We start from the raw sequence: 24,638 nt of genomic DNA, 5'->3' as shown, positions 1-24,638 counted from the left end.
TTATTTGTGAGGGATTTGAGAATTGTTGAGAGGGGGAAAACAAAACACAAAAAGTGAAACGTTGTTTGGTTTGACAGAAACTTTGACGCCTTATACCGCTTTGAAATTATGAGGTTAGTTTCTTCCTTTAGTCTCCCGTAAATACCCTTTTATTTTTAATTTTATTTAAAAGTATTTATAACATAATAAAGTAAATCATTTATAAATATTAATACGTGGATTAAAAAATATATTATTTAACCAATAATCAATTGGTCTATTGGGATGAGGCATTGGGTCTTTAAGTAAGGTCAAGGGTTCGAATCCTGGCGTTTACGAATAGAGCAAAATGGGTTGGAATAATCGCTCTCGTCTCTACAGTACCCGATCCGAATTAATCAGTCAATAGATCAGATATAAAAGATTAATTCAAAAAATACATTATTTATTTAACAAATTATTATAAAAGATATACAAATAATCATTATTGTTCATTTAAAATTCTACAAATCTAGACGAAATTATTTTTAAAATAATAGGTATACGACATTTTTATTTTATTATCTTTCATTTATTTATTATTATTATTATTTTTGTTATAATCACTACTAACATATTTAGTTTGTAATTGTATTTTACTAATAGATGTTTGATAATTTAAATAGGTCGGAAACCATCAATAAAAATCAGTTTATAGTGTACGTCACACACTAAATTCATTACTAAAACAACACATCGAAATATATCACTAATTAAATTATATTTTTATTAAGTAAATATTAAAATGGTAATTTATATATTTAATACTTAAACTATCATTTTTTATTTCATTTTAGTTCATAAATTTTATTTTTTTCAAAACTATTAATGATAATACTGATGCGGCATGACATGTTAATTGTTTTTCACATCACCTTTCTATTTTTCCATCAACATATTTTTTATCGATTTTATTCAATCAATTATATGATGACACATGTCACAAACTATGATAAAATAAATAAAAAAAATTCTTGCTCTTAGCATAAATTGAACTTAGACCTCTTACCTAAAATGCCAAGCACTCAACTATTGAGTTAAGCTAGGGTCAGTTTGGCATAGCTTTTGAAAATTAACTCTTAAACGTGATGTAGAAACGAATTTTTAAAAGTGTTGTATAAAAGTATAATTTAAAATTTGACTGTTTTAGATTATTGTTAAAAAGTGAGTTTGAAAAGATAAAATGTTCATTATAGACATTATGTTGTAAATTAAAAATATAGCATTTAAATAGACTTTTAAAATATTGATTTTGTGGTGACACCTTTATACAAGTTAAATACAAAATAGGATGAAATTTATATTATTGACTAGTTTAGCTCAATGATTGAGTGATTTATTTCTCATGAAAGAGACCCAAGTTCATTTCATACTAGGAGTAAGAATGATTTCTATATTTTGATATTCATAGGTACTATCTAATTGGTCGAATAAAATTAATTAAAAATATTGATGAATAAAAAAAGTGATGTGAATATTAAAAATTAAAAAGAGTTGACATGTCATGCCACATAAGTATTATTGTTAATGATTTTTAAAAAAAATAAAGTTTAAATACTAGATTCAAACAAAAGTGATCATTTAAGTAGAAAATGTATAATTTTTTTAATATTTACTTAGGATAAATTAATTAATAATATATTTTAATATCACTTTAATAATATGTTATGTGTTGGTTAATTATGATCTTATATATTTTTAATGGATATAATTACGAATCGGTCAATATAATTTATCTAAGGTAAAAAAAGAAGTTAATATATAAATATACATGGAATTTTAAAATCCGTGCATCGCACGTGAATACAAACTAATTGTCTAAAAAATAAAAAGATGATTTTTTTAAAGAAGAAAACACATAAATTGTGGTGAACCTTTAGCTTTAAATTGATAACCATCCAATTAGTCAAAAAGACTATTATCTTTTGTTCAAATTTGTGATCAGCGGTAACTTTGAGACTAAGAAAAAAAAAAGTTTCCTTGTAACAACCAATCAAATTGGTAGTACTTCAAAAAAAAGTCGATTCGTGTGTTTGTACGAATCGAACAATTTAAGTGATTAAAGAATTATTATTATTCTTTCAGATTTTAAATTTGAACATATAGTATATATAAGTATATGAATATTCATTATCATATCATTAAAAGTTTTTAAACTAATATTATCTTATATTTACATCATATTATTAAAAAAAAATGGGGGTATCCGATATGCCATCGAAAGATTGCCCTAATTTCGCCAATGAGAAGAAAAAGTTCACGATACTGCCATCCTTGTTGTTTAATGCAACGATATTAGCACCTGATCTGCTTTGTTGATTATTTCAGCTCCTATAGATAGTGACCTATCCTAAGTCTCACAAATCCATATTCAATAAAACAAAGTAAGAAGCCCATAATAAAAGAGTTTTCTAAACCCTAAATCACCAACTATTTCAATTTTGTTAATCCAATTCCACCCCATCAAATTAGACCATTATGTGATAATATTTGATGCATTAATAATTGTCTTGAAATAATCTTGAACTCAGCAAATAATTAAGTTACACACATAGATAGATTTTATGTCAGAAGTGAACTCATAAAATTTTAAGATAATGTAAACTTATAAAATTTTCGGGACAAAATTGATTTATCAATAAAAGATATAAAGAAAAAAATATAAAATATAAAGAAATTTAAAAAATTTAAGGGCAATATAATCACCCAGCCCCCCTCTAGTGACGGGTGCAAACCATGTCCAGAGTAGGCACATGTACATCCTGAAATATGAATTTATTTAATAATTAATATACAGGTGCCCAACCTAAAAAATAGTTATGTGTTCGTCGCCATCCTTTTGGTCTATCAATGATACCCATGGATGATATAGGGATGTTGGGGTGTAATCTCATCTTTGAAAATCCTAATTTTTCATATAATTTAAATATCTTCTATCGATGGTCTAAAAAATTTACATAAACTAAGATAAAATCTTACGTTACACCAACCAAATAGAACATTACATGTGAATTATTTCAAATTGGTTAGATATCGAAATAGACTCTTGTTACTCCGTTCATCTATCTTTCAATCTTTTAATCTCTCCCAATATTAACTTGAAAGATTTAATCTCTAATTTTGATAAGAGTGGTTAATCTACTAATAAGCCACTTTTATTTCTTTTATAAAAGAACTATGTCTCAAAGATTTCAAAAAGGTTAAAACCCATTTTAAACGATTCGGTGGCCAATTAAGAAAAAATCATTAGCATTACATAATGTATCATCTTTGACAATGGTTTCGTATATTAATGAGTATGACCATGGAATAGGGATGGCAAAAAAATCCGAATCCGACGGAAAAAATCGAAAACCGAATTAAACGGGTCGGGTTCGGGGATGATAAACGGGGACGGGGACGGGTTTGGTAATCCCCGCCCCGATTACCCGATTACCCGCCCCGATTACCCGCCCCGATACCCGACCCGATAAATATTAAAAATAATTATTATATATATATATATAATATTAATAAATTTAATTTAAACAAAAAATATATATTTAATTTAAATATATATATACCCGGCCCGATTCCCTGCCCAATACCGACCCAATACCCGGCTCAATCCCCGTTTAAATAATCGTTTATGCTAAACGGGAATACCCGTTTCCCCGTGATTTTCCCTAATTATCCGACGGGGATCCCGTTTAAATCCCCGCGGTTTTTTAAACGGGAACGGGTACCGGTTTTTTAAACGGGGACGGGGGATCAATACCCGACCCGTTGCCATCCCTACCTAGGGATGGCAAAAAAACCCGAACCCGACTGGGAAAACCGAAAACCGAATTAAACGGGTCGGGTTCGGGGATGATAAACGGGGACGGGGACAGGGACGGGGAAAACCCATTTATTTTAAACGGGGACGGGGACGGGGACGGGTTTGGTAATCCCCGCCCCGATTACCCGATTACCCGCCCCGATACCCGACCCGATAAATATTAAAAATAATTATCTATATATATATATATATATAATATTAATAAATTTAATTTAAATAAAAAATATATATTTATATATTTAATTTAAATATATATATATATACCCGACCCGATTCTCGGCCCAATACCTGACCCAATACCCGGCCCAATACCCGTTTAAATAACCGTTTATGCTAAACGGGGATACCCGTTTCCCCGCGGTTTTCCCCGATTACCCGACGGGGATCCCCGTTTAAATCCCCGCGGTTTTTTAAACGGGGACGGGTACCGGTTTTTTAAACGGGAACGGGGACGGGGGGACCAATACCCGGCCCGAACCCGGCCCGTTGCCATCCCTATCCCTACCATGGAATGACAAAATAAGCAACGATTTCATTTTCATGGCTCGCTTTCTATAACGAAAACATACATTTTTTTAAAGTTTTCTTTTTTGTTTAAATCATGCAAGATTTTGCACATAATTTTTTTATAGAATCCATTAGTATTATTAAAATGTAAAAATATTTAAAATTACAATAAAAGTTTACAACTATCACCGCCAATTAGAGTTGAGTATCGTGAGAAACTATCCACGAACGTAAAATCGTGCATTCAAATTTAATCTGAAGATCCATAGTATGGAATATCAACAAGATTTCAAATAAGCGTCATATTGATCAATCGTGGCGTCGTCAAATCCAACCCTGAGAAAACATAAATAAAAGAATGATCAAATGGTTATGTTTGGTTCGCAAACATGTCAGATGAATTTAATTTCAGTAATATAAAATGACAGAATTACCCTTCTTGTTTGTTTTTTTTTGCTTTATTTTAGTTTGTTTTACAACTTACATGTAGTAATATATTATAAAAAAATTAAAAATATTAAATTTTCATTTTATTGATTGATTATTCATTTCAATAAATTATAAAAATCATGCTAATAAACATCATAAGTTAAAATCATCGCAATCAAAATATGTTAATAAGTTACCAAAAGATAGAGCAATATTTCGATACATTCCAATCGGAGTATGTTAATTAATTACCAAAAAATATACCAAAAACTATTTTTATTCAATATATGAATTAGAAACCCGACCCGACACGACACAAAATAATAATAAAAATATTTTTATTCAATAAAAACATTGACTTAATTGAAAAAATTATATATAAAGGGGTATTATTGTAATTATTCTTAAATATATAAAGTAAAATTATATATTTTTTCGGGTCGGTCCGGTTTTTTCACCCTAAACCCGACCCGAATATAACACTTAAAAAACCTGACCCGAATATCACACTTAAAAAACCCGACCCGACCCGAACAAAATAAAGTTTCACCCGACTCGACCCGAATATATGAATTAGAAATCCGACTCAACCCGACTCGAAATAATAAAAAATTATTTTTATTCAATAAAAACAGTGACTTAATTGAAAAAAAAAATATATAAGGGTATTATTGTAATTATTCCTAAATATATAAGGTAAAATTATATATATATTCGGGTCGGGTATTTTTTACCCTAAACCCGAACTCGACCCGACCCGAATATTACACTTAAAAAAATCGACCCGACCCAAAATAATAATAAAAATATTTTTATTCAATATATGAATAAGTTACCAAAAGATTGATGAGTGTAGTATGATCAAATTTCAATTCCTTCCAACAAGGGAATTGAATTCCATCCAAAGGGAATTGAATTCCATCCATTCTTGGATGAAATTCACTTTCCCTCATTGATGGAAAGTTGAAGCCATGAGGGATTCCAATTTCTTTGGAAAACTTGAACCAAACATGGGAAAGTGGTGGAATTGAATTTCAATTCCCCCCAATTCCAAGGGATTTCATCCAACCAAACGCCACCTAAGGATGGTGCGCGCGCACACACATATATATTATTTTAAGAGCTTTTATTTTTATATTATTACATTACAGATGCGCATAAGAAGATTGCTTATAAAAAACGGTCAACTATGTATTTATTTATTTATACATGCATTGCATTTTATTTTTATTTGTAATTTTTATGACTGCCGGAGGTCTTCCACGGAAGCTGCTCTCAACCTAGCGTTAGGGGCAGCCTACTACCCTACCTCCCCTTACCCCATTGCATATGAGAATAGGGTTTCGTTGTTTTTGTTGTTGTTGAATTGTTATATTATTAAAATAATAAAAATATTATAAAATATATAAATTTAATCATTTAAAATATAATAAATACATTATAAATACATTATTATAAAATATATTAATTTAATAGTTTAAAATATAATATATAAATATAATATATTATTTTAAAATTTTCATATATTCAGATCAGGTTGGGTTGAGGTTGAGTTTTTAGTCTAAAAATTGGGATAGGTTCAAGGCGGGAAAAAATCTAAAGTTCATTAAAATGGGGCGAGGTTAAGTTATATATATATATAAATATATAGGTTGAGGTCTGAGTCTGGTCGGCCAAAAAAACCAGGCTAGCCCGAACCATGGTCATTCCTACCTAACTTTCTATATACAGGGTTAGAATTTACTTACATTATAAAAACTTTTAGTTTTACCTTAATTAAGATCGTTGGGTGAGTGAAAATAAACGATTGAGATATCTCCTTATTTTTTTCTAGTGAATATATTATCATTTATTATTGTTTATTTTACCTGTTTATTTTCACTCAATTATCGGTCCTAAATTAAAATTAAAAATATATATTATGTAACTAGATTTTATCACTCTATATATTTGGATTTGTTATGGATTATATTTTCGCTCAACTACCCGTCAATGTTATGGGTTTGTTGGGGAGTTCATTGGTGTTCGAGGGAGGTACTTTGTCGATTGAAGGAAGATGGAGGTCTAGGAGAGTTCTGTCGAAATTTAATATCGCTTTGCTGGCGAAGCAGGGATGGAGGTTGATTCTTAATCCATCATTTTTGGTTGGGCGCTTACTGCGGGCGAAATATTTTTCAACGAGTAATTTTCTCTCGTCCAGGCTTGGTTCCTCTCCTTCATACATATGGCGAAGCATATGGAGCGTCGAAGGCTTGCTTGAGATGGGCTTACAGTGGAAGGCAGGCTCTGGAAATTCCATTTTCATATGAAATGATGTTTGGTTGCCTACAGGATTCCCCCCAACGTGTTGAATCGCCTAGAGATGAATCAGTAAATGTAGTTTCCGAGTTGTTGCTTAATAATCTGAGGTCATGGAATTACGATTTGGTGAATAATCTATTTACTGAGACCGAAGCCGATCTTGGCATCCCAATTTCTAGTTTTGCACAAGATGGCTACCTTGTGTGGAGTGGAGAAAAGACGAGCCTTTATAGCATACGCATCGGGCGTCGTTTATTGCTTGGTAATGTCGTTATCTCCATTTCAGAAAAAGCCGTGTTAAGTCATATTTGGGCTTGGGCTTGTCAACGCAAAATTAAATTACATGTTTAGAGATTTGTGAATAATTTTATCCCAACGAAGCATAGTTTATACAATAAGCGAGTTACTAGCGACCCATTCTGCCCGAAATGTACCAATGTTGTGGAATCTTGTTAACATGTTCTTCGCGATTGTCACTTAGGTTAGGCAGTGTGGTGGAAAATGAATTACTACTGGTTGAATCACATTAGAAGTGTTTCCCTAATAGATTGGTTAATGTGGATGTTTACCCATTTTACAACTACGAAGCATGTTGAAATAGTAGTTATTTTATGGGCGTTATGATTGGCTCGAAATATTGCTTATCACACTGGGAAACAATTGAGAGTGGAAGAGATTATTACCATGGTCAGAGTATAGTGCCGAGATTTTGCTGCTGCCTCCGTGCATCTCCTCGCCTCAACTAATTCCAACGGTGTGCGGTGGTAGCCTCCTCTTTCCCCAGCTATCAAAATTAATTTCGATGCTCGATTTTTACAAAACCAAAAAGAAGACTGGTCAGGGATTGTGGCTAGAAATAAAAAGTATATAATATATAGTGCTGAGGCAATGGCTGCGGCGTATGCAGTGGAGTTCACGGAGGAAATGGGTTTCTGGGATGTGGTTTTTGAAGGTGATTCTAGGGCATTGATTGTTAAACTTACCTCATCTGAACCGGATCTCTATGAAATTAGTGCCCTGGTGAGGGAAGCTCGTCACAAAGCTCGTTTTTTTCCAATCTTACTCATTTCGCTTCACCCCTTGTGAAGGGAATCATGCAACTCACATTCTCATAGAGGAGGTTGGCTTCGACTCGTCCGACTTCTTTTGGGTCGAAGAGGCACCTGCAAGGGTGGAGCAACAGGCGTCGGAAGACAGGCGTTTTTTAGATCCACTGTGATTGTGTTTTGTGGAACTCATCGATACTCGAAGGCTCGATCTATTTTCTTTTTTCTTCTCTGTTGTATGCATTTCATCTTCTTTTCAAGTCAGAGCAGAGAAGGGGGATGGCCAACTATTTTATTGATGCTTGAAGTGTCTTTGTTCGTTTGCTTCCTTTGGTTGCTTTAATGTTCTTTTACTTTTCTTGCCAGACACTGTATCTAAGTTGTTATCGAGCGAGTCGATTGTGAGTTGTGCAATATTTGATTTGTGTTTGTTAAAAATTTTGTTGTTCGATTTGTGCTTGTTAAGAAAGTTTGTTGTTAGACTCGTTGCTCGTTAAGCTCGTTGCTCGTTAAATTCATCAAAATTTTTATTTTTTTTTAATTGTAAGTAAAATTTACTAATACTATATATAACTTATTATAAAAATAAATTAATAAATTTAACCAAAAAATATCAAAATAATGTATGAAACAAATTAAAAGTCTAAACATTAAAATAACAATCCATAAATATATTAAAATAATAATTATGGTTTAATTTTTTGGTGTAGTAAAAAATAATTATTAATTAGTAATTTAATATATTTAATATATTTAATTATTTATTAGAAAATTAATAAATTAGTAATTTATCATCTTTCTTATTATCTATAAGCAAATTAGTATTTGTATGAATGAAATAATTTTTTTAGGATAACTACTAAAAATTAAAAAAAATGAGTTACTCGTGAATTTAGTGAGTTGAGTTGGATTTTGCTCAACTTAGTTCGTTAATGTCTCGAGTTGAGTCAACTCGAATCGAGCTTTTATCGAGTTTTGACTGAGCCAAATTCGAACGGCTCAACTCATTAAGCATCCCTACTTAATCATCTTAAAACTTTATTTTCATTTTCTTTTAATAAAAGCTGGCATCCCACGGTTAAAAAAAATCAGCAAATTGTATGATTGTTGACTTAAAACCTTATGTATCATCGTGGGATCTGAATCCTATTATGAAAAAGATAAGTAATTTTGAAACAAATCAATGAACACCTTCAATGGTGGCAATGATGTAACAAGGGACATTACCAAGAATGGACCAACGGCAGTTGTCCATCGTTACTTCACCGTTGTGGCTTTTCTTTTCGCGTTTAGAAGTTCCTCCGAAGATTCGTATTTTTTGTTGGCGTTTGGCTCATGAAGCTCTTTCGGTGTGTCAAAGATTAAAGTTGGTTGGTTTATCGGATGAACACTCTCTGATGTGTGGGGTGGCTACTGAAACCTGTTTGCATACAATACGAGACTGCCCTGATATGGTTCAGATTCTTCAGTCTACTAGTATAATTGGTTTCAAGGCGGGTGCAAATGTATCTTCATGTGTTGAATGGTTGGACACGTTAAGAACAATTATGTCGCTTGATGCCTTCCGTCTAATATTAGTGGTGTATATTTTTCATGGCACCGTCGCAACATGTTTGTGATTGAAGGGCAGTTAACTCCAGCTTGGTATGAATTTTGTTCAAGCAAGGCATTTTTTGCTCCTTAGATGCAGCTGTTGGGCTCTCTGGCTTGTCAATATCATCATCGGGTTCCTCATTCGAATCTTGGAGTAAGCCACCAGAGTACGTTCTTAAAGTTAATGTGGATGCAATGCAACTTCTTCTCAGTCGGATGGCCGATAAAAGGTAGGGGTAGTTGCTCATGATCAGCACAGATTAGTTGTAGCATGTTAGGTTATTCCATTGCCATGTTGTTCTGATGTGGGGATTGTAGAAGCTTCAGCCATAACATATGGCCTCCGGTTAGCATCAGAGTTTGATTTTCGTCATGTTTGGATTGAAAACGACTCTGCCAATGTGGTTTGACAATTAACTATGTCGATGCTAGACATGTCTATTGTTAGTTTCCATATTGCCACCGCTCGACAAATTCTCCGCGATCACCAAGGCTACCGAATTGTTGGTGTTCGACGCTCCAAAAGCATTGCTGCCCATACTTTAGCTAAGTTTGCTTTGTCTATTTCTGCTCCTATGTTTTATTATTATTATTACTCCGAATTGTATTTCAGATGTACTAGTTGCAGATGTCGTCAACGGCTAATCTTATAAATATCGTCTTACTTCAAAAAAAAAAAAAGAAAACGACATTGAAGTGAAACCAGTTGGAACTCGTGGTAGCTTGTGTTTGACTTGAAAAAACATGTGATGTCACTCTGTGATCAATGTCAAGTTCTCACGTGGACGTTATTATCAAGGATGTCAGTGAGGTATTAACACGGGTTTGTGCGGTGCATCAGAAGGGGACAGAAGAGTAAAATCATGGGACCTACTTCGACGTTTGAATGATATTATTAGAGTGCGTTTGGTTCACGGAATATAAGATTATCAGTGGAAATAAGATTATCGGAATATAATATTACCTAATATATTACTGTGTTTGGTTTGTTTGACAGTAATGTAAGATTAGATTGTTTGGTTGAAGGAATAAAATATTACTGAAATGTATATTTTACCAAATTAATCTTGTTTTATATTTTTTAAATAGTGAAATTCTAATTATTTAAATAAAAATTATTTATATAAAAATTCATCAATAATATATTTAAATAAAAATTATTGATATGAAAATTTATCGATAATATATTTATTTTATTATTTAAATATATCATGTATTATTTTAATTTTAATTAATATTAAATTTTATCTAATTTATTTTAAGAATATATTAAAATTTTACTTCAACATAATTTATATAAAAATATTAGACGTAAACTTTTGTTTAAATCTTAACTAATTTTTACTTTTTTATCCTTTTGAATAATTTTAATATTTATAACGTTTATTTATAAAAAAAGAATTCTTCAAAATTCAAATAGCAAATTAAATGCTATATCAAGTATTAACAGTAAAACTAGAAGCAAATAACATCGAGAAAGCTCAATCCCAAAGTAGAACAATGACAACACAAAGCAATATCCATGTTTTTCTTAAACAAAATTGTTTCTAATTTCCAACAGAAATTACAATCAGACACCTTCCAAATAGACAAAAACAACTAGTTTTGACAGGATTAAACCCAAATTATATTTTAATTCATTCTCCTAATTAACTCATTGATGTAATTCTCACGGTTGCCGGTATCTCCTCCTTCAACATAGTGGTTCATCTTCTTCTTTAGACCACCCAATGGTGCCTTGAGCTGGAATGGACAGAGGAAGTTGTTGTCCTCCTCAAAAAAGGTCCCACAGTCATTATCTCGTGGATGAGATCTTCTACACAGATGATGCCAAATTTGCCCAGAGCTTGATGACCAAATTTCTATTTCAAGCATCAAGAATTCAAGCATGTAAAGAAAAAAAGTGAAGGCATAACTCATGCTTGAATAACATCAAAGATAAAGGAGAAGCTCAGTGATTTATCATGCATATTCCACAAATAATGCATTATAGCATGTTGTGCCCAGTTGATTTTGAAAATATTATACAACTTCAGGACAAGATACTTAACTGCTTCAAATAAATCAAAGTCCAATACTCCCAAAATGAAATCAATAATCCAAGGCTAGATCAAACGCTGCCAATAAAAATCGACAGAGATAAGAGAAAATATTGCAGAAAAGGTAACATCCGCCTAACACCGAACTAGCTAAAATTCAACAGCAATGAAGAGCCAAAAGTTATTGAAATGAACAAATACAAGCAAATCTTTCAGCTAAGTGAAACAAATTGATTGCAACTTAGATGCCAAAGGACACACAAGTGGAGACACACATCTATGACATAAAATTCTCTGCAACAACATCATGCATAATGTTTCTGTGCCGTTTATTAAAAATACTCGAAATCGATTCTGTCCCGTTGATCAAAATTCAACAGCAATGAAGAGCCAAAAGTTCTTGAAATGAACAAGATACAGGCAAATCTTTCAGTTAAGTGAAACAAAGTGATTGCAACTTAGATGCCAAAGGACACACTAGAGGAGACATACATCTATAATATAAAATTCTCTTCAACAACATCATGCATGATGTTTTTGTGCCGTTTATTAAAAATACTTGAAACTGATTCTCTTAGAAGATCTATAATATGAGGAATTCAGATTGGATCTTATCATTGTGTTGCAATGATCTTTTGTGGTGGACCCATAAAAATTCCAAGTGTTCCCCCTAGTGGGGTGATGCCAGTTGTTGGCACTTATCAACCGATGATAATATTTATTTTCACTTCACATAGAATTGAAATAAAGGTTCATAGTCTTATAAGTATATGCCCAAAATTCTTGTACTCCGGCTCAAGGATGGATTGAGGAAGCGGTTGGTGTAGTTGTCTCTTTAAAATTTTATATTATTATATATTTTAGATTTTTATTTGTATTTTATATTAATAATATGTATTCATCTCCCTTAAATTTTATAATTTAATCCCTATTTCGGCTGACAACTCAGTGTTAACCGGCACACTGCTTACAAACTTGAATGAAAATAATAGTTTTGGGGGCACAGTTGGAGCTAGCTTACCTGATTAATTACCTCATCTAAGGCCTCACCAAAATAGAAAATATGGCCATATTAGTTCGAGTTTTGTGTTGTTCCAAGGACCCAATAAATAGTAGGGTTTTGCGTATGAAAATTGAAAAGTTAACTTTTAGCAGAAGAAGGGCGGGTGATTTTGAAGAGTGATGATGATGGGAAATAAGGCTAAGCTAGAATGGTCTCCACAAGGTCACTATCTCTCTATCCATGATACAGACGGGAGAAAAGGACCTTCTTTATGGCATTTGGAGAAAGAAAAAAAATGGCTCAAGAGATAGTGGATGAACACAATTCCAGAACAGGATAAATAGCCATAATTTCCACAAACAAATCTCAAAGACAAATTAATGAAGTAAACTCTTCCAGAACAGGATAAATAGCCATAATTTCCACAAACAAATCTCAAAGACAAATTAATGAAGTGAACTCTTATGTCAAACACAAGAAAAAAGAATTTCTTATAACAATAAACACACCAAATAAAAGATCCCAATACCCATACATAAAAGCTTAAATCAGAAGCACAAGATGACCTAATCAAAATTCATCTACCAGCAAGACTAGCAGCTCAATAAAACATGATCATACTGAGATCATTCAAGAACAAAAACAAAATTACATAGATATGCAGGTCAAACTATATTTCCAAGGCAAAAAAAAAAGAGAGAAAACTGACCAGATTATGTGAGAAACTCAAAGAAGAAAACTCGGAAAAGATCACTGAAAATTCAGAGGAAAATTCTTTACAATAAATGAAACTCATCACGCACTTATTGAAACGAAAGAAAACCTATTAAGTCGAAGCATCCATGGATATAAAGACAAAGAAGGAAACCTTTCAGTAGACGGGTCCTTAAATTTGGTCTTAAATGCATAACTTAAGTTTGTTTCACCACCAAACATAAAAGATAAAATAAATTATAGCAGAAAATTTCATAAAATAGTTAAAAAAAAGTACCCATCAAAACCATCAATTATAACTAAGTTCAAGCCAAATAACAACATGCTACAAGCAAGCCCAGACCAGCAAATCAGCTAAGGATGAAGATAAACAAGTAAAAAGAAAAACCCAGAGAGCAAAACAATTGATCATCAATAAGGGAGAAAACCCAAGAACAAAATTGAATGATAATCAGAAAATGAACAGGTATTGGGGAAGATGACTTGACCTGCAAAGGCTAGACAGATGCAGAAGGAATTATCAGAAAGAACAATTAAGAAGAGAGAGAGAGAGAGCTCAAAGTCCATGGAAGAATGTGAGAGTATTATGCTTCTTTATTTATGTGTTAGTTGTAGGTTGTTGCCCAAAACTTACTCGTCAAATCATGATTTTTTGGTTAATTCATTTTTGTTTTCATTAATACAAAGGAAATTGAAGAACGATTACCTTTTTCCTTAAAATTTCCAAGTATGAAATAGAGAAGAAACATCAAAGAAATTGAAGATTAAACAAAGAAAAGTATATATGTAAATTCACATACTTGCTTATCGCTTTCAGCTTTTCAGGGGAGCAGCGACGGAAGGCAGACGTAAATCACGCACGGCAAAAATTTCACAGAATCATCCGGAACGAAGGGAGAAGGCTATTTTAGACAAGAGGACAGGAATAATGAAATACCTAAGGGAGATGGAGGATAGATATTCCCGGGAAAACAGTAAAAATATTTACTGTTGGTATTACTTTTTAACCGGCAATTGGTAATGTGTCCCCATCCAAACGTGGGTATATTCACCTTGGAAAAAAATATTCCTCCCAGGAATGAATTATACCCTGAACCAAACGGAGCCTTAATATTTCATGGATTGTAATAGGAGATTTCAATAAAATTTTATACTCTTATGTGAAAGTAGGGTTGGTCCGAAACGATGGTCAAATGAACGCATTTAGGAATACAATAGGATTACAGCTTGACTGACATTGGTTTTCAGGGTGTTTGGTACACGTGGGAATGAGGTAATCGTGCAGAAACAAACATAAGGGAGCATTTAGATATGGTTTTGTTGTAATATAACAACAATTATCGACAAATAAATAAATACAATTGGAAAAAATAAATAACACCAAGATTTGCGTGAAAATTTAAAAGGGAAAAACTACGAGCAGAATATAAGGATTTCTCTAATATGAAGAAAAAAATACAAGATGATTTTAGTGAAAGAAAAACTTGATTTTTAACCCTTACTCTTAGTATCTATTTATAGGGATAGATACTTGATTATAAAATAAAACTAAATAGAGTAAAAATCTACTTTAATAAATCTCTCTACTTTTAGCCAAACTAGGATTCTTACTTTCCCAAATTTAATTATTAGTTTGTGTCACTTTGAATTCGAGTCAAACTCTAACAAATCTTCATCTTAACACGAATTCTAAAAGTGTGGAGGTTTCGAGATAAAACACTCAAACTCAACAAAAACAATTCTTTACTTCAATGAACAAGTTTTCCACCTATTCCACAACACCCCTCAAAGGGGTAATCTTTAGTAATAAATATCGATTGAATCTAAGTTTTTTCTAAGCTTGGATTTAGCATTCACATCGACATGGATATCATAAGTGTCAACTTCGCTCACAAATGTATCACCACGAGTAATATCATGCATAACACGATCTCGATCATCAATGATAATTCTATTTTCAAATTTGTTATGGCCACGAAATTGAACTCTTTTATGCTTCACATAATCATTCTGCCCACGGTTATCTTGTTCAACAAAAAGTCTTCTTTTGTTAGATTTAGTTAAGACGTTTTTACCGGTAACAATATTATTTGACATAGGGAATGAAACATCAGTTGCATTACTTAAAACTATTAAACTCTGTAGAACATAAAACTTGGTAATCTTTCTCTGCCCTTTCATCACAACAAAAGAGCCCTTACAAATCTTCATAACTCTACCTTCACTGGAGAATTTGTACCCTTTTGAATCTAGGGTACCTAACAAAATTAGATATATACTCAAATTTGGAACATGTCTCACATTACCAAGTGCTCGAACATCTTAATCTTGATTGTGTCAATACCTACGACTTTACAAGAGACATTATTTCCCAAATATACATCACTTGTAGATACAACTTTATATGTCGCAAACCAATCACAATTAGGAGACATATGAAAACTGCTAACATAGTCAAGTATCCACTCATAACTTGTTATTGAGTTGTTGTCAGGCGCAACTAGGAGTTCTCCGTCATCGCACTCCTCTACTACACTGGCTTCACCAGATTTTTCAGAGTTTTACTCTTTAGCTTCTCTCTTAATTTTATTCTATAACTTGTAACACTCTGATTTAACATGATATTTCTTTTTACAAAAGTAACAACTTTTACCTTGGTTGGAAGATTTGGATATGCTCCTTCCTTTATTATTAGAAGAACGCTCGCTTTTTCTTTCATGGTTTGAGTTAGTTGATTCATGCACCACAAGACTCTCTTCCTGAGATTCAAAACCAAATACAAGATGTTTCATCTTGTCAAATGAGTGTAGACCATTGTATAATCCTTTAAGAATAAGTGTTTCACAACTGTACATAATTGTATCTCTAAAAAATAAATAGAAAGGAAACAATGAACATAAAAGGATTAATCCTAAATCTTCTTGACCTCACTTCACCTCTAATTTATTAGCTTTCATTTATTTGTTTCTTTTTCCCACTTAGGTAGTGGGTACGACTGGACACATTTGCTTTAGTATTTCCTTAATAAAAGTTGGCTTCTCAAGTTAAAAAGATTCAATTTAGACCTTAATAAAAAAAATTAATAAATAATTATATATGTACGTGTATTAATTTAAAAACTAATTAAAATTAAATAATTGAGGATAAAAATATAATTTCACCCAACGAATGATTTTTCATAGTAAAAACTAGAAATTTGAGCTTTTTGATGTTAGATTAAAAATCATTTTTTGAACCATAATTTTAGTTTAATTTTCAAGTGTTTAACTTTACTTGTAGGGGTGAAAAAAAAATCACTTTTCGGTTGCTAGAAGCATTCTCAAACAGGCTCGGGCTAAGGAAACTAGAGTTCAGCCCTTCAGGCCTCAACCGTTTCACCATCAATGTGGTTGGTGCAGGCATTAGATACAAGTAATAACATCAACCTGAGTCATTCCTTGATTTGTAAACGTCGCATTGTTTGCATTGCTTTTCACTTTTCAGCACTATTTCCATCAACAAAAGCCCAAATTTCCCACACTACTGATGGTTAAATCACTCGGTTCCAAACCGAAAACCAGCCACTAATTCCTTGATCTAGCTTAAGTAAACATGACACCCAATCTGAACCCGAATACAAGGGCATGGAAGTACAGTCTTATAGATTGGGAACATCTAGAAACAAAAAACTACGTTTCTAAACCAGTCGGTTTCCCGGATATAGTTGTTATCTCTCTTTGCATAGCATCCTTCTCGTAAGAATGCGTCAAGATCCAACAATGCCGGGGCATCTGGTCTTTAGTGCTTTGAATCTTCTTCCTCGCAGAACTTGGAGTATTCTTCTGAATCCATCAAGTTTTTCAACTCCCCAGCATCATTCATCTCAACCTTTATAATCCATCCATCCTCATATGGACTTGAGTTAACCTAAATTTTGGTAGAAAAAAGATTGCACACATGTGAAAAGGTGAATAGTATATTGCTCAAATGAATTCCAATAAAGCAATTAAAATGTATCACTTAAAATATTGAAATGATCCATTTAAAATTGCAGCTCATAGCAAATCAAGAGAAGCATTCCAACACAAGGCCGGTTACAGGTAGTTAAGATCAATTAAAAAGTGAAAAGAATGAATAATTGGACAGTGCACGGGAAGCATTCAGTATGGAAGAGCACAGGCATTATGGGGGGTAAACACAAGCACAACAATGCATGCACACAAGCGCACACATAGAAGACACGACACAGTAAAAAGCATAGAAGACGCAATTAGTAAAACCGTATTAATAAAAAAATCCGAAAGGAATAGTCTAAGATAGGATGGAAGAGCTAACCAAAGCAGGAGAGCTGCTGAGCCCTTCATTAACTTCAACCACTTTTCCCGATACAGGAGAGTTAACATCACTAGTAGCCTTGACACTTTCAACTGCTCCAAAACTGTCACCTTGCTTTACAGCAGCTCCCACTTCGGGTAATTCAACATACACAACATCACCTAAATGATCTTGAGCATGATCAGTAATACCAATAGTGGCAGCATTACCATTAACCTTCACCCACTCATGAGAATCAGCATATTTCAGGTCCTTTAAAACTGCAGGAACATGGAAGAGAAGCATTAGCTGCAGTAACACAAACAACAAGAACAAGCAATGACAACGAAAAACAGATAATCAAGTTACAACTCTAGACAAAAGTAACCGTAAATTGCAGCTGATTAAGGCATTAAAACTTTAAAGAATTGAACATCCGATTAAATACAGGTAATATAACATTTGAACATGCCAATAGTAAATTGGTCTTAGCCTAATAGTGAAATAACAAGGAACCGTTCTTCCACAGAGCAAAGTTTGAATTTATATCATAGTGAAAAAAAAGTTGAATATTGCTAATTTCAATTCCAGACGTGAAGCTCAATGAAACAGAAAATCAGCAATGAACCGTAAGATCACAGATATGACACCTGCCAGAGGTTGAGAAGATAAATAAACTAAGAATTTGGGAAGGTAAGAATCCTTTCTGTTTCTGCTAATTTGCAATTACAAATTCCGATATAGTTAATACATACCAGTAGGCAAATATCCAACACATTTCCTTGACTCTGTTTAACAAAAAAAATGCTGCTAATGGAAATTGGAATGAGCCATCAGAATCAGAATGAATATGAAGGATTAATAAACACTATAACCTGCAGGCATTACAACCCATTAATCTGTTGCAGCTATACCAAACCCTCCTCACTTCTATTTATTTTGATACACCAACAAAAGGTGCCTATATTCGCACTGCTATTTCCTGGATTCGTCACCTTTTTCTCCCTTTCATGTCCAAATAAGGCAACAATGATGCAAAACGCTAACATCATTACTTTTTCACGAGCAAGGAACTTTGGTTGCTTCAAGCAACTGCATCAAAAGTTTCCAGGTGCCATTATCTCCTCTAGGGAGGCAGGATTTTATGTTAGAGAGGCAAGCCTAAAAAATTTTAGGAGACTGAACTTATAAAAATTTAAAAGAAGAAAATAGATTATCAATAGAAAATACAAAAAATATCTAAATATATATATGATAATTTGAAATTTTTTTGAGGCCGGTCCATCCCTGCTCCACCGTTTTACCAATGTCATCACCACTAGGTCACCATCAGTCCTAATGTTCTAATGCCAAGTCTTCAACACATTTCTAATCGTACAAATGCTATATAGAGAATTAAAAAAATGTTTTTTTATTTATTCCCAACAAATGAAAGGCTTTTAGGTTAGGCTACTTTATTTCCACTGAACGTAAAGTTATGAATCAATCAATAACTGCACATGATTGATCAGAAACAGAATCCAGAAATTTGGGACAAGTATATATCAATCAGAAAGCAGAAATCCAAAACTTCTTAACACCATGTATTAGCGTAAAGAAGAAAAAAAATAGCCTTTCACATAAATCAAATCATTTTTCCTGAAAAAAAAAGCGTTGGATCAATCCCAAAATCGAGATCCCGATTACCATCAACACCCAAAACCATTTTTTCAGATATCAGTGTCCTCACGATCGTATAAACAATACAAGGGAACCATAAAAAATAAAAAAAAAAAGAATAGAGAGAGAAAAGAAGAAGGAAATCGTTACCAGTGGAGAAGCCTCTATGGAAGACAGAGATCCTGAGGTAAGAAGCGGCCCTTGAAGCCCACAACATTCTGGAAGCCATCCGGAACGTAAATCTCAACACTGGTTCAGTTGCAGATTTGTAATTCACTACAAACTGCGACTTTCTTGCTTCTCTCCTAGTATTGAGTGCAACAGCAAAAGGCTTTTTTATGTTTCTATTTTTTGTGGGGTTGGTGAGTTTGTACCACTGTTATTATAATAATTTATGTTTTGGGTTTATTCCATGAGATGCTCCACAAATACTATAAATCGTTCATAAATTTCTAGACGTATTGATTGATTCCTAGTATATTGATAGGATTGTTGTATCTCTTCCGTAAATTATATTTTCGCTGCCACTCCTTTGCAGGAGAGGCTTCGAGCCCTCCTGAATTTTCCGTAAGATATCCTAACGATTAAATTTTGACTTATTCGTCTGATGGAATGCAAACACTTCATCAACCTTCGAAAGTAAGTGCAACAAATGCAGCTGTTGATAGAGAAGTTATAGTGTAAAAGACTAAAATGTTTGATTGGCAAAATGGATTACTCGTGATTAACAATAACAGCGAATAAAATAAGTGGTTGAATTGTATCATTACAATTGCTAAAGAATAACACTTATGAGGATTAGATCTTAATGATACTATAGAAGGTACTCAGATTTAGCTATCTTGATTGCAATATCGAAAAATTGGAACGAAACATGGTGTGATCTATCGATACAACCTATTCCACTGTCAGTGCCTTATAGGAAGTTGACACACATAATCTTGTTCGGCAGTGACGGAGCTATGTAGTGGCCCAGGGACTCTTTAATTTTTTTATCATTAAAAAATAGAGAGGAATACCTATTTAGGCCTTTAAATTTTGGTTTATTTTGATTTTGTCCCCTTCATTTTTTTTATTAATTATATTTTGCCCCCTTGAACTAGAATCATAACACCGTCCCTGTTGTTCGGGAAGTTCGTTGGTGCATTAAGATGCACAAAGTCGCTTGTGGCAGACAATGAAACCATGGCTAATATGCTAAGAGAGAAGAAAAGAAAAATTTGTTTATAGTAACAATGATAGGTTCAAGCTGAAGAGTATCTAAAGAAGGGAGCAAAGCTGCTGCATTCGCAATGGTTAAAACAAACCTGTGAATCGAGTTGCCTTGGTTCTCATGAACCTGAACCAAAATGGATTGTATCATGAGAGCCTCAAATACAATGCAGGTATAATATGATCACTTCATGTGACATAGCAGGTATTTACATTTTTCTACTGGTAAAAAAACTGTGTACTACTGCCGGTTATGGCTATAATGTTTCAGCCTATGAAGTTGTTTGAAACAGCAATATACAAACTTAGTTATAAGTTCAGAATAAACACATAGTGAACTTCTAAGGAGCTGAGACGAGCATAGTTGCGAATGCTCTTTAAGAGCATACACTACCATTCAACGAAGATGATGCCTGCAAAATGAAGATAAAGCTAACAAGAGTTTGGTCTTAGGTAGTTTTTATGAGTACAACAAAGTGATGAAAAGGCCTGAGCAAGCCAAAACCTGAGAGTTTCTTTGGTTCCTCGTCGAATTTTGCAACGGATCGTTGGGAGTCCAAGGCGCTGGTGAGCTTCATACCGATGGCAACCGGAGAAACCTGTACAATTATGATACATGTAAGTTCTACACCCCATTCTCCAAGTGATGGACATGGGCCTGAAAATTTTAAATTATCATATATTTTAGATTTTTTCTATGTATTTTCTATTGAAAATCTGTGTTCGCCTCCTGAAAATTTTATAAGTTCAAGTTCGCCCACTTGACTTAAAATATTACGTCCGTCCCTGCCCCCAAGGTATTTGCCTATGAAATATTTGATACATGTAAGTTCTACTCCTCGTTTTCTTTTGATAATTACTTCCAGATGTAGCCAAGAACTGAGTGGTTTACAATTTGAGAAATAAGTACAGGATCCATGGGCACATACCATAGTAAACTCCATCAACTTCAAGTACGTCAATCTGCAAGTAAACCAGATACAGTATTCTATTAGTATTATTCTTTGTCCAGATTAAAATCTCAGATATCTTTTATATATTACCCTCCTCAACCTTAAAATGCTCAAAATTTTGAGCTCTTATATACCCAGATTCAAACTAAATATGCAAATCAAAATATTGAGTCGGGGTGTGTGTAAAAAGATACTTCAAAGATAGAACCTTCCAGTTGATCTGGGAACTAGATGTCCAATAATTGTAATTGTTCTTTAAAGTACTCTCAATCAGAAGGGACCTAAGATTTTATTTCAGGGTACGAATATAAAAAGAAAACTATATTAGATCATTAACAGAAAATACAGAAAGAAAAAATAACTTAACTATATGAGAATTTGAAATTTTCAGTGGGCCTCTCACCCTCTGTCCATCCATGCTGTGAACCATTGCATTTACTTACTAAAACAAAGAAATAAACAAAAGAAAAAAAGGGCATACAGGCACTTGAAGTCCAATTTGTCGAATGCTGTCCATGAGTTCCTGGACTTTGTTAGGATCATTTGCTCTGGTGCGCATTAGGGGTCTCCTAATCTTTTCAAGTGGAAGCTCCAAAACCACTGGTCCACCGTTTTGTGAACCAGTACCCGGAGGAGCCCCTATGTTCATCCAATTCCAACAAAGAAGAACCAAATCAAAATAAAAGTTAATAGTAATAAACCACTAATCCCAAGGTTATTACTTTCAACAGATACACCATCGCATCAGAAATGTTGGAAAAGGGCATAAAGAACACAACTTTATTAACATGGAAAAGTTTGAAAAAGATCAGTACCGTTAGATGAAGCATAAACAGAGATGCTTCTCAAGTTGCTTGTCGGCAGTTGCAGCACAAAGTTGGCCATTCTTCTTTTCAGCTTCTCTCGCTTCTTTAGTCTCAAATTGAAGCTTGCGTCTAGTGCTGGTTTTAATCAGAGCCACCCAAAAACGGCTAAAACAAAAATCAGAGCCACACCAACTTGCCGAACGTACCACAACAGGCAAAGAATTGGGTTGGCCCAAAAATATTCAATGACCCAGATCAGCCCACCATCAGAAATAACTAGTTTAAGAAGAGCTTACTTTGTTCACTTTCAGAGCTACCTTTCGTGGAACACTTGAGATAAACAGAAAATTATATCAGCCCTGAAACCCATGGCTGCTCATACCTCTTTCTCTCTTCTTCGGTACTTTTTATCTTGTGTGTTTTCCTTTAAAAAGAACATGGTGATAAACATTGATTCTGGGTATTTGATTGGAACAGTAATTATACAACGACTGGAAGGATTGCTGCAACTGTGAGAACATCTCTAGGACTCTCTGCTTATCCCAGCTCCATCAATTTTCTAACAGCAAATCGCTCACGCAGGTTTTTCTTTTCTCTTTCAATTCTTTTGGTAGAGAGAATGTTCAATCGGATTCTAGTTGTGATGGTGCCTGTGTTTCTCTTTTCTAGTCTAGCCAACTAGAGAAGTGAAGAGAAATTGTACAAATTATATATTGATTTTTTTATTGGCCTTTCTTGATATCTCTGAATCACTCTTTGTAGATATCTATGTCGTGCTAGTGCTACACACGATGAAGAGGCTGCTGCAAAGGCAGCTGCAATCAATGCTGATAACGGAGCTCCAACCATGTATCCTCTATAACACCCTGATTTGATTTCTCATTCCAGTTATTGCCTGGAATTTGTTTTGTTGGACCTTTAATAATTTGGAATTTCATCTCCCTTTCGATACAAGTTTAGGGAAGAACCTTCTTTTAAGTTTTAAGCAAGCTATTTGTAATTTTGTAAAGTTAAACTTTAGGCAAAAGAATTGATTCTGCTGATTAATTCTGTATGAGATATGGAAGAACATGTTGAAGCTGTTTACCTATTGTATTAGTTTTTTATTCCTTTTTCCTTGGACTCAGATTTGACAAGATCATATCTAAGGAAATTCCTTCAACCATTGTGTATGAAGATGATAAAGTCTTAGCATTCAAAGACATCAATCCACATGCTCCTGTTCATGTTTTGGTCATTCCAAAGTTTAGGGATGGATTGACACAGCTTGGAAAGGTGTTTTGTCGGTCTATTATCTATATTTCTGTTGCATAACTTGGCTGAACCATGTGTGAATTTTTCTGTTGTGATTAATTAAAGTTTACCTTTTGCTGCTTTTCTGCATTTTAACCATGGATCCATGAGTCAGATGGGCTCGGAAAAGAACTATCTGTATATGGATTCTCCCCCATTTTTCCTTGATGGAATACTTCTCTGGTGTTAATTTCTGGTTTATAAATTGTCAGGCTGAACAAAGGCATGGAGAGATACTGGGACAACTTCTTTATGCTGCTCGAATCGTTGCTGAAAAAGAAGGCATTCTCGAGGGGTTTCGAGTAGTTATCAATAACGGTCCAAGTGCCTGTGAGTTATCATCTTGCTTTTCATAATTTTGACTTGTTTTGCACTTCAAACTTCACATGCTCATGTTTATACATCTCTCTCAGGTCAATCAGTTTATCATCTTCACTTGCATGTCCTTGGTGGGAGACAGATGCAATGGCCACCAGGTTAAATAGCTGAATCACCAAATGTATGCCTTATATTTCCTTTTGTGCTTTTTTATGTTATCATTTCTGGTGTTTGAGAGGGCCTAGTGTACTTAGAATCTAAAACCTCGGAAGAGATGAGAAATTCGAGTTTGGTCCTTGTTTATGTGAAATTAATTCTTCCGTTTCCATGAGATCAGATCAGGTATGGAGCACTTGGCATTGCCTGGCTCCTATGCTTGTAAACCTGTAATCGGGTTAGACTAAGTCTGAATAAAAAGCTAGAATTCAGTAGAACATCATCGAACCAAGTCTTGCAGACCCGCTACTCTCGGTCTTGTCCTTCCTTTCGAACCGCCTGGCTCAATCCGGGCATCTCCGCAACTTGTGTGGCCTCTTGCATCGGTAGCACTTCATTTGCTTCTTCTTTATCCTCGGCTTGACTACTTTGACACTCGCAATCGCACCGAGTCTGGCTACTTTTCCTTTTGTCTCGT

At 33.7% G+C, this 24,638-nt stretch overlaps 3 protein-coding genes across 3 annotated transcripts; 1 reads left to right on the top strand and 2 right to left on the bottom strand.

The window, feature by feature from the left end:
• Window positions 1-16,890: 16,890 nt before the first annotated feature.
• Window positions 16,891-19,738, bottom strand: LOC120119694 (glycine cleavage system H protein 2, mitochondrial-like). Its single transcript, XM_039139503.1, has 3 exons — window positions 19,573-19,738; window positions 17,785-18,044; window positions 16,891-17,376 (listed from the first exon to the last, which is right to left on the bottom strand). Exons 1-3 carry the CDS (start codon window positions 19,649-19,651, stop codon window positions 17,248-17,250), a joined length of 468 nt encoding a protein of 155 aa, XP_038995434.1. The 5' UTR covers window positions 19,652-19,738; the 3' UTR covers window positions 16,891-17,247.
• A 1,070-nt stretch (window positions 19,739-20,808) lies between these two features.
• LOC120119208 (sulfiredoxin, chloroplastic/mitochondrial-like) lies at window positions 20,809-22,534 on the bottom strand. Its single transcript, XM_039139066.1, has 5 exons — window positions 22,403-22,534; window positions 22,069-22,226; window positions 21,564-21,597; window positions 21,140-21,233; window positions 20,809-21,047 (listed from the first exon to the last, which is right to left on the bottom strand). The coding sequence occupies exons 1-5, from the start codon at window positions 22,470-22,472 to the stop codon at window positions 21,032-21,034; spliced, it is 372 nt and encodes a 123-aa protein (XP_038994997.1). The 5' UTR covers window positions 22,473-22,534; the 3' UTR covers window positions 20,809-21,031.
• Window positions 22,535-22,704: 170 nt separating this feature from the next.
• Window positions 22,705-24,438, top strand: LOC120119159 (14 kDa zinc-binding protein-like). Its single transcript, XM_039139039.1, has 6 exons — window positions 22,705-22,793; window positions 22,871-22,975; window positions 23,156-23,242; window positions 23,521-23,668; window positions 23,899-24,016; window positions 24,100-24,438. Exons 1-6 carry the CDS (start codon window positions 22,762-22,764, stop codon window positions 24,165-24,167), a joined length of 558 nt encoding a protein of 185 aa, XP_038994970.1. The 5' UTR covers window positions 22,705-22,761; the 3' UTR covers window positions 24,168-24,438.
• The last annotated feature ends 200 nt before the right edge of the window (window positions 24,439-24,638 follow it).

This window comes from Hibiscus syriacus, unplaced genomic scaffold (assembly GCF_006381635.1).
Source record: "Hibiscus syriacus cultivar Baekdansim isolate YM2019G1 unplaced genomic scaffold, ASM638163v2 tig00110332_pilon, whole genome shotgun sequence".
Taxonomy (NCBI): domain Eukaryota; kingdom Viridiplantae; phylum Streptophyta; class Magnoliopsida; order Malvales; family Malvaceae; genus Hibiscus; species Hibiscus syriacus.
This window is presented reverse-complemented; position numbering and strand designations above follow the sequence as displayed.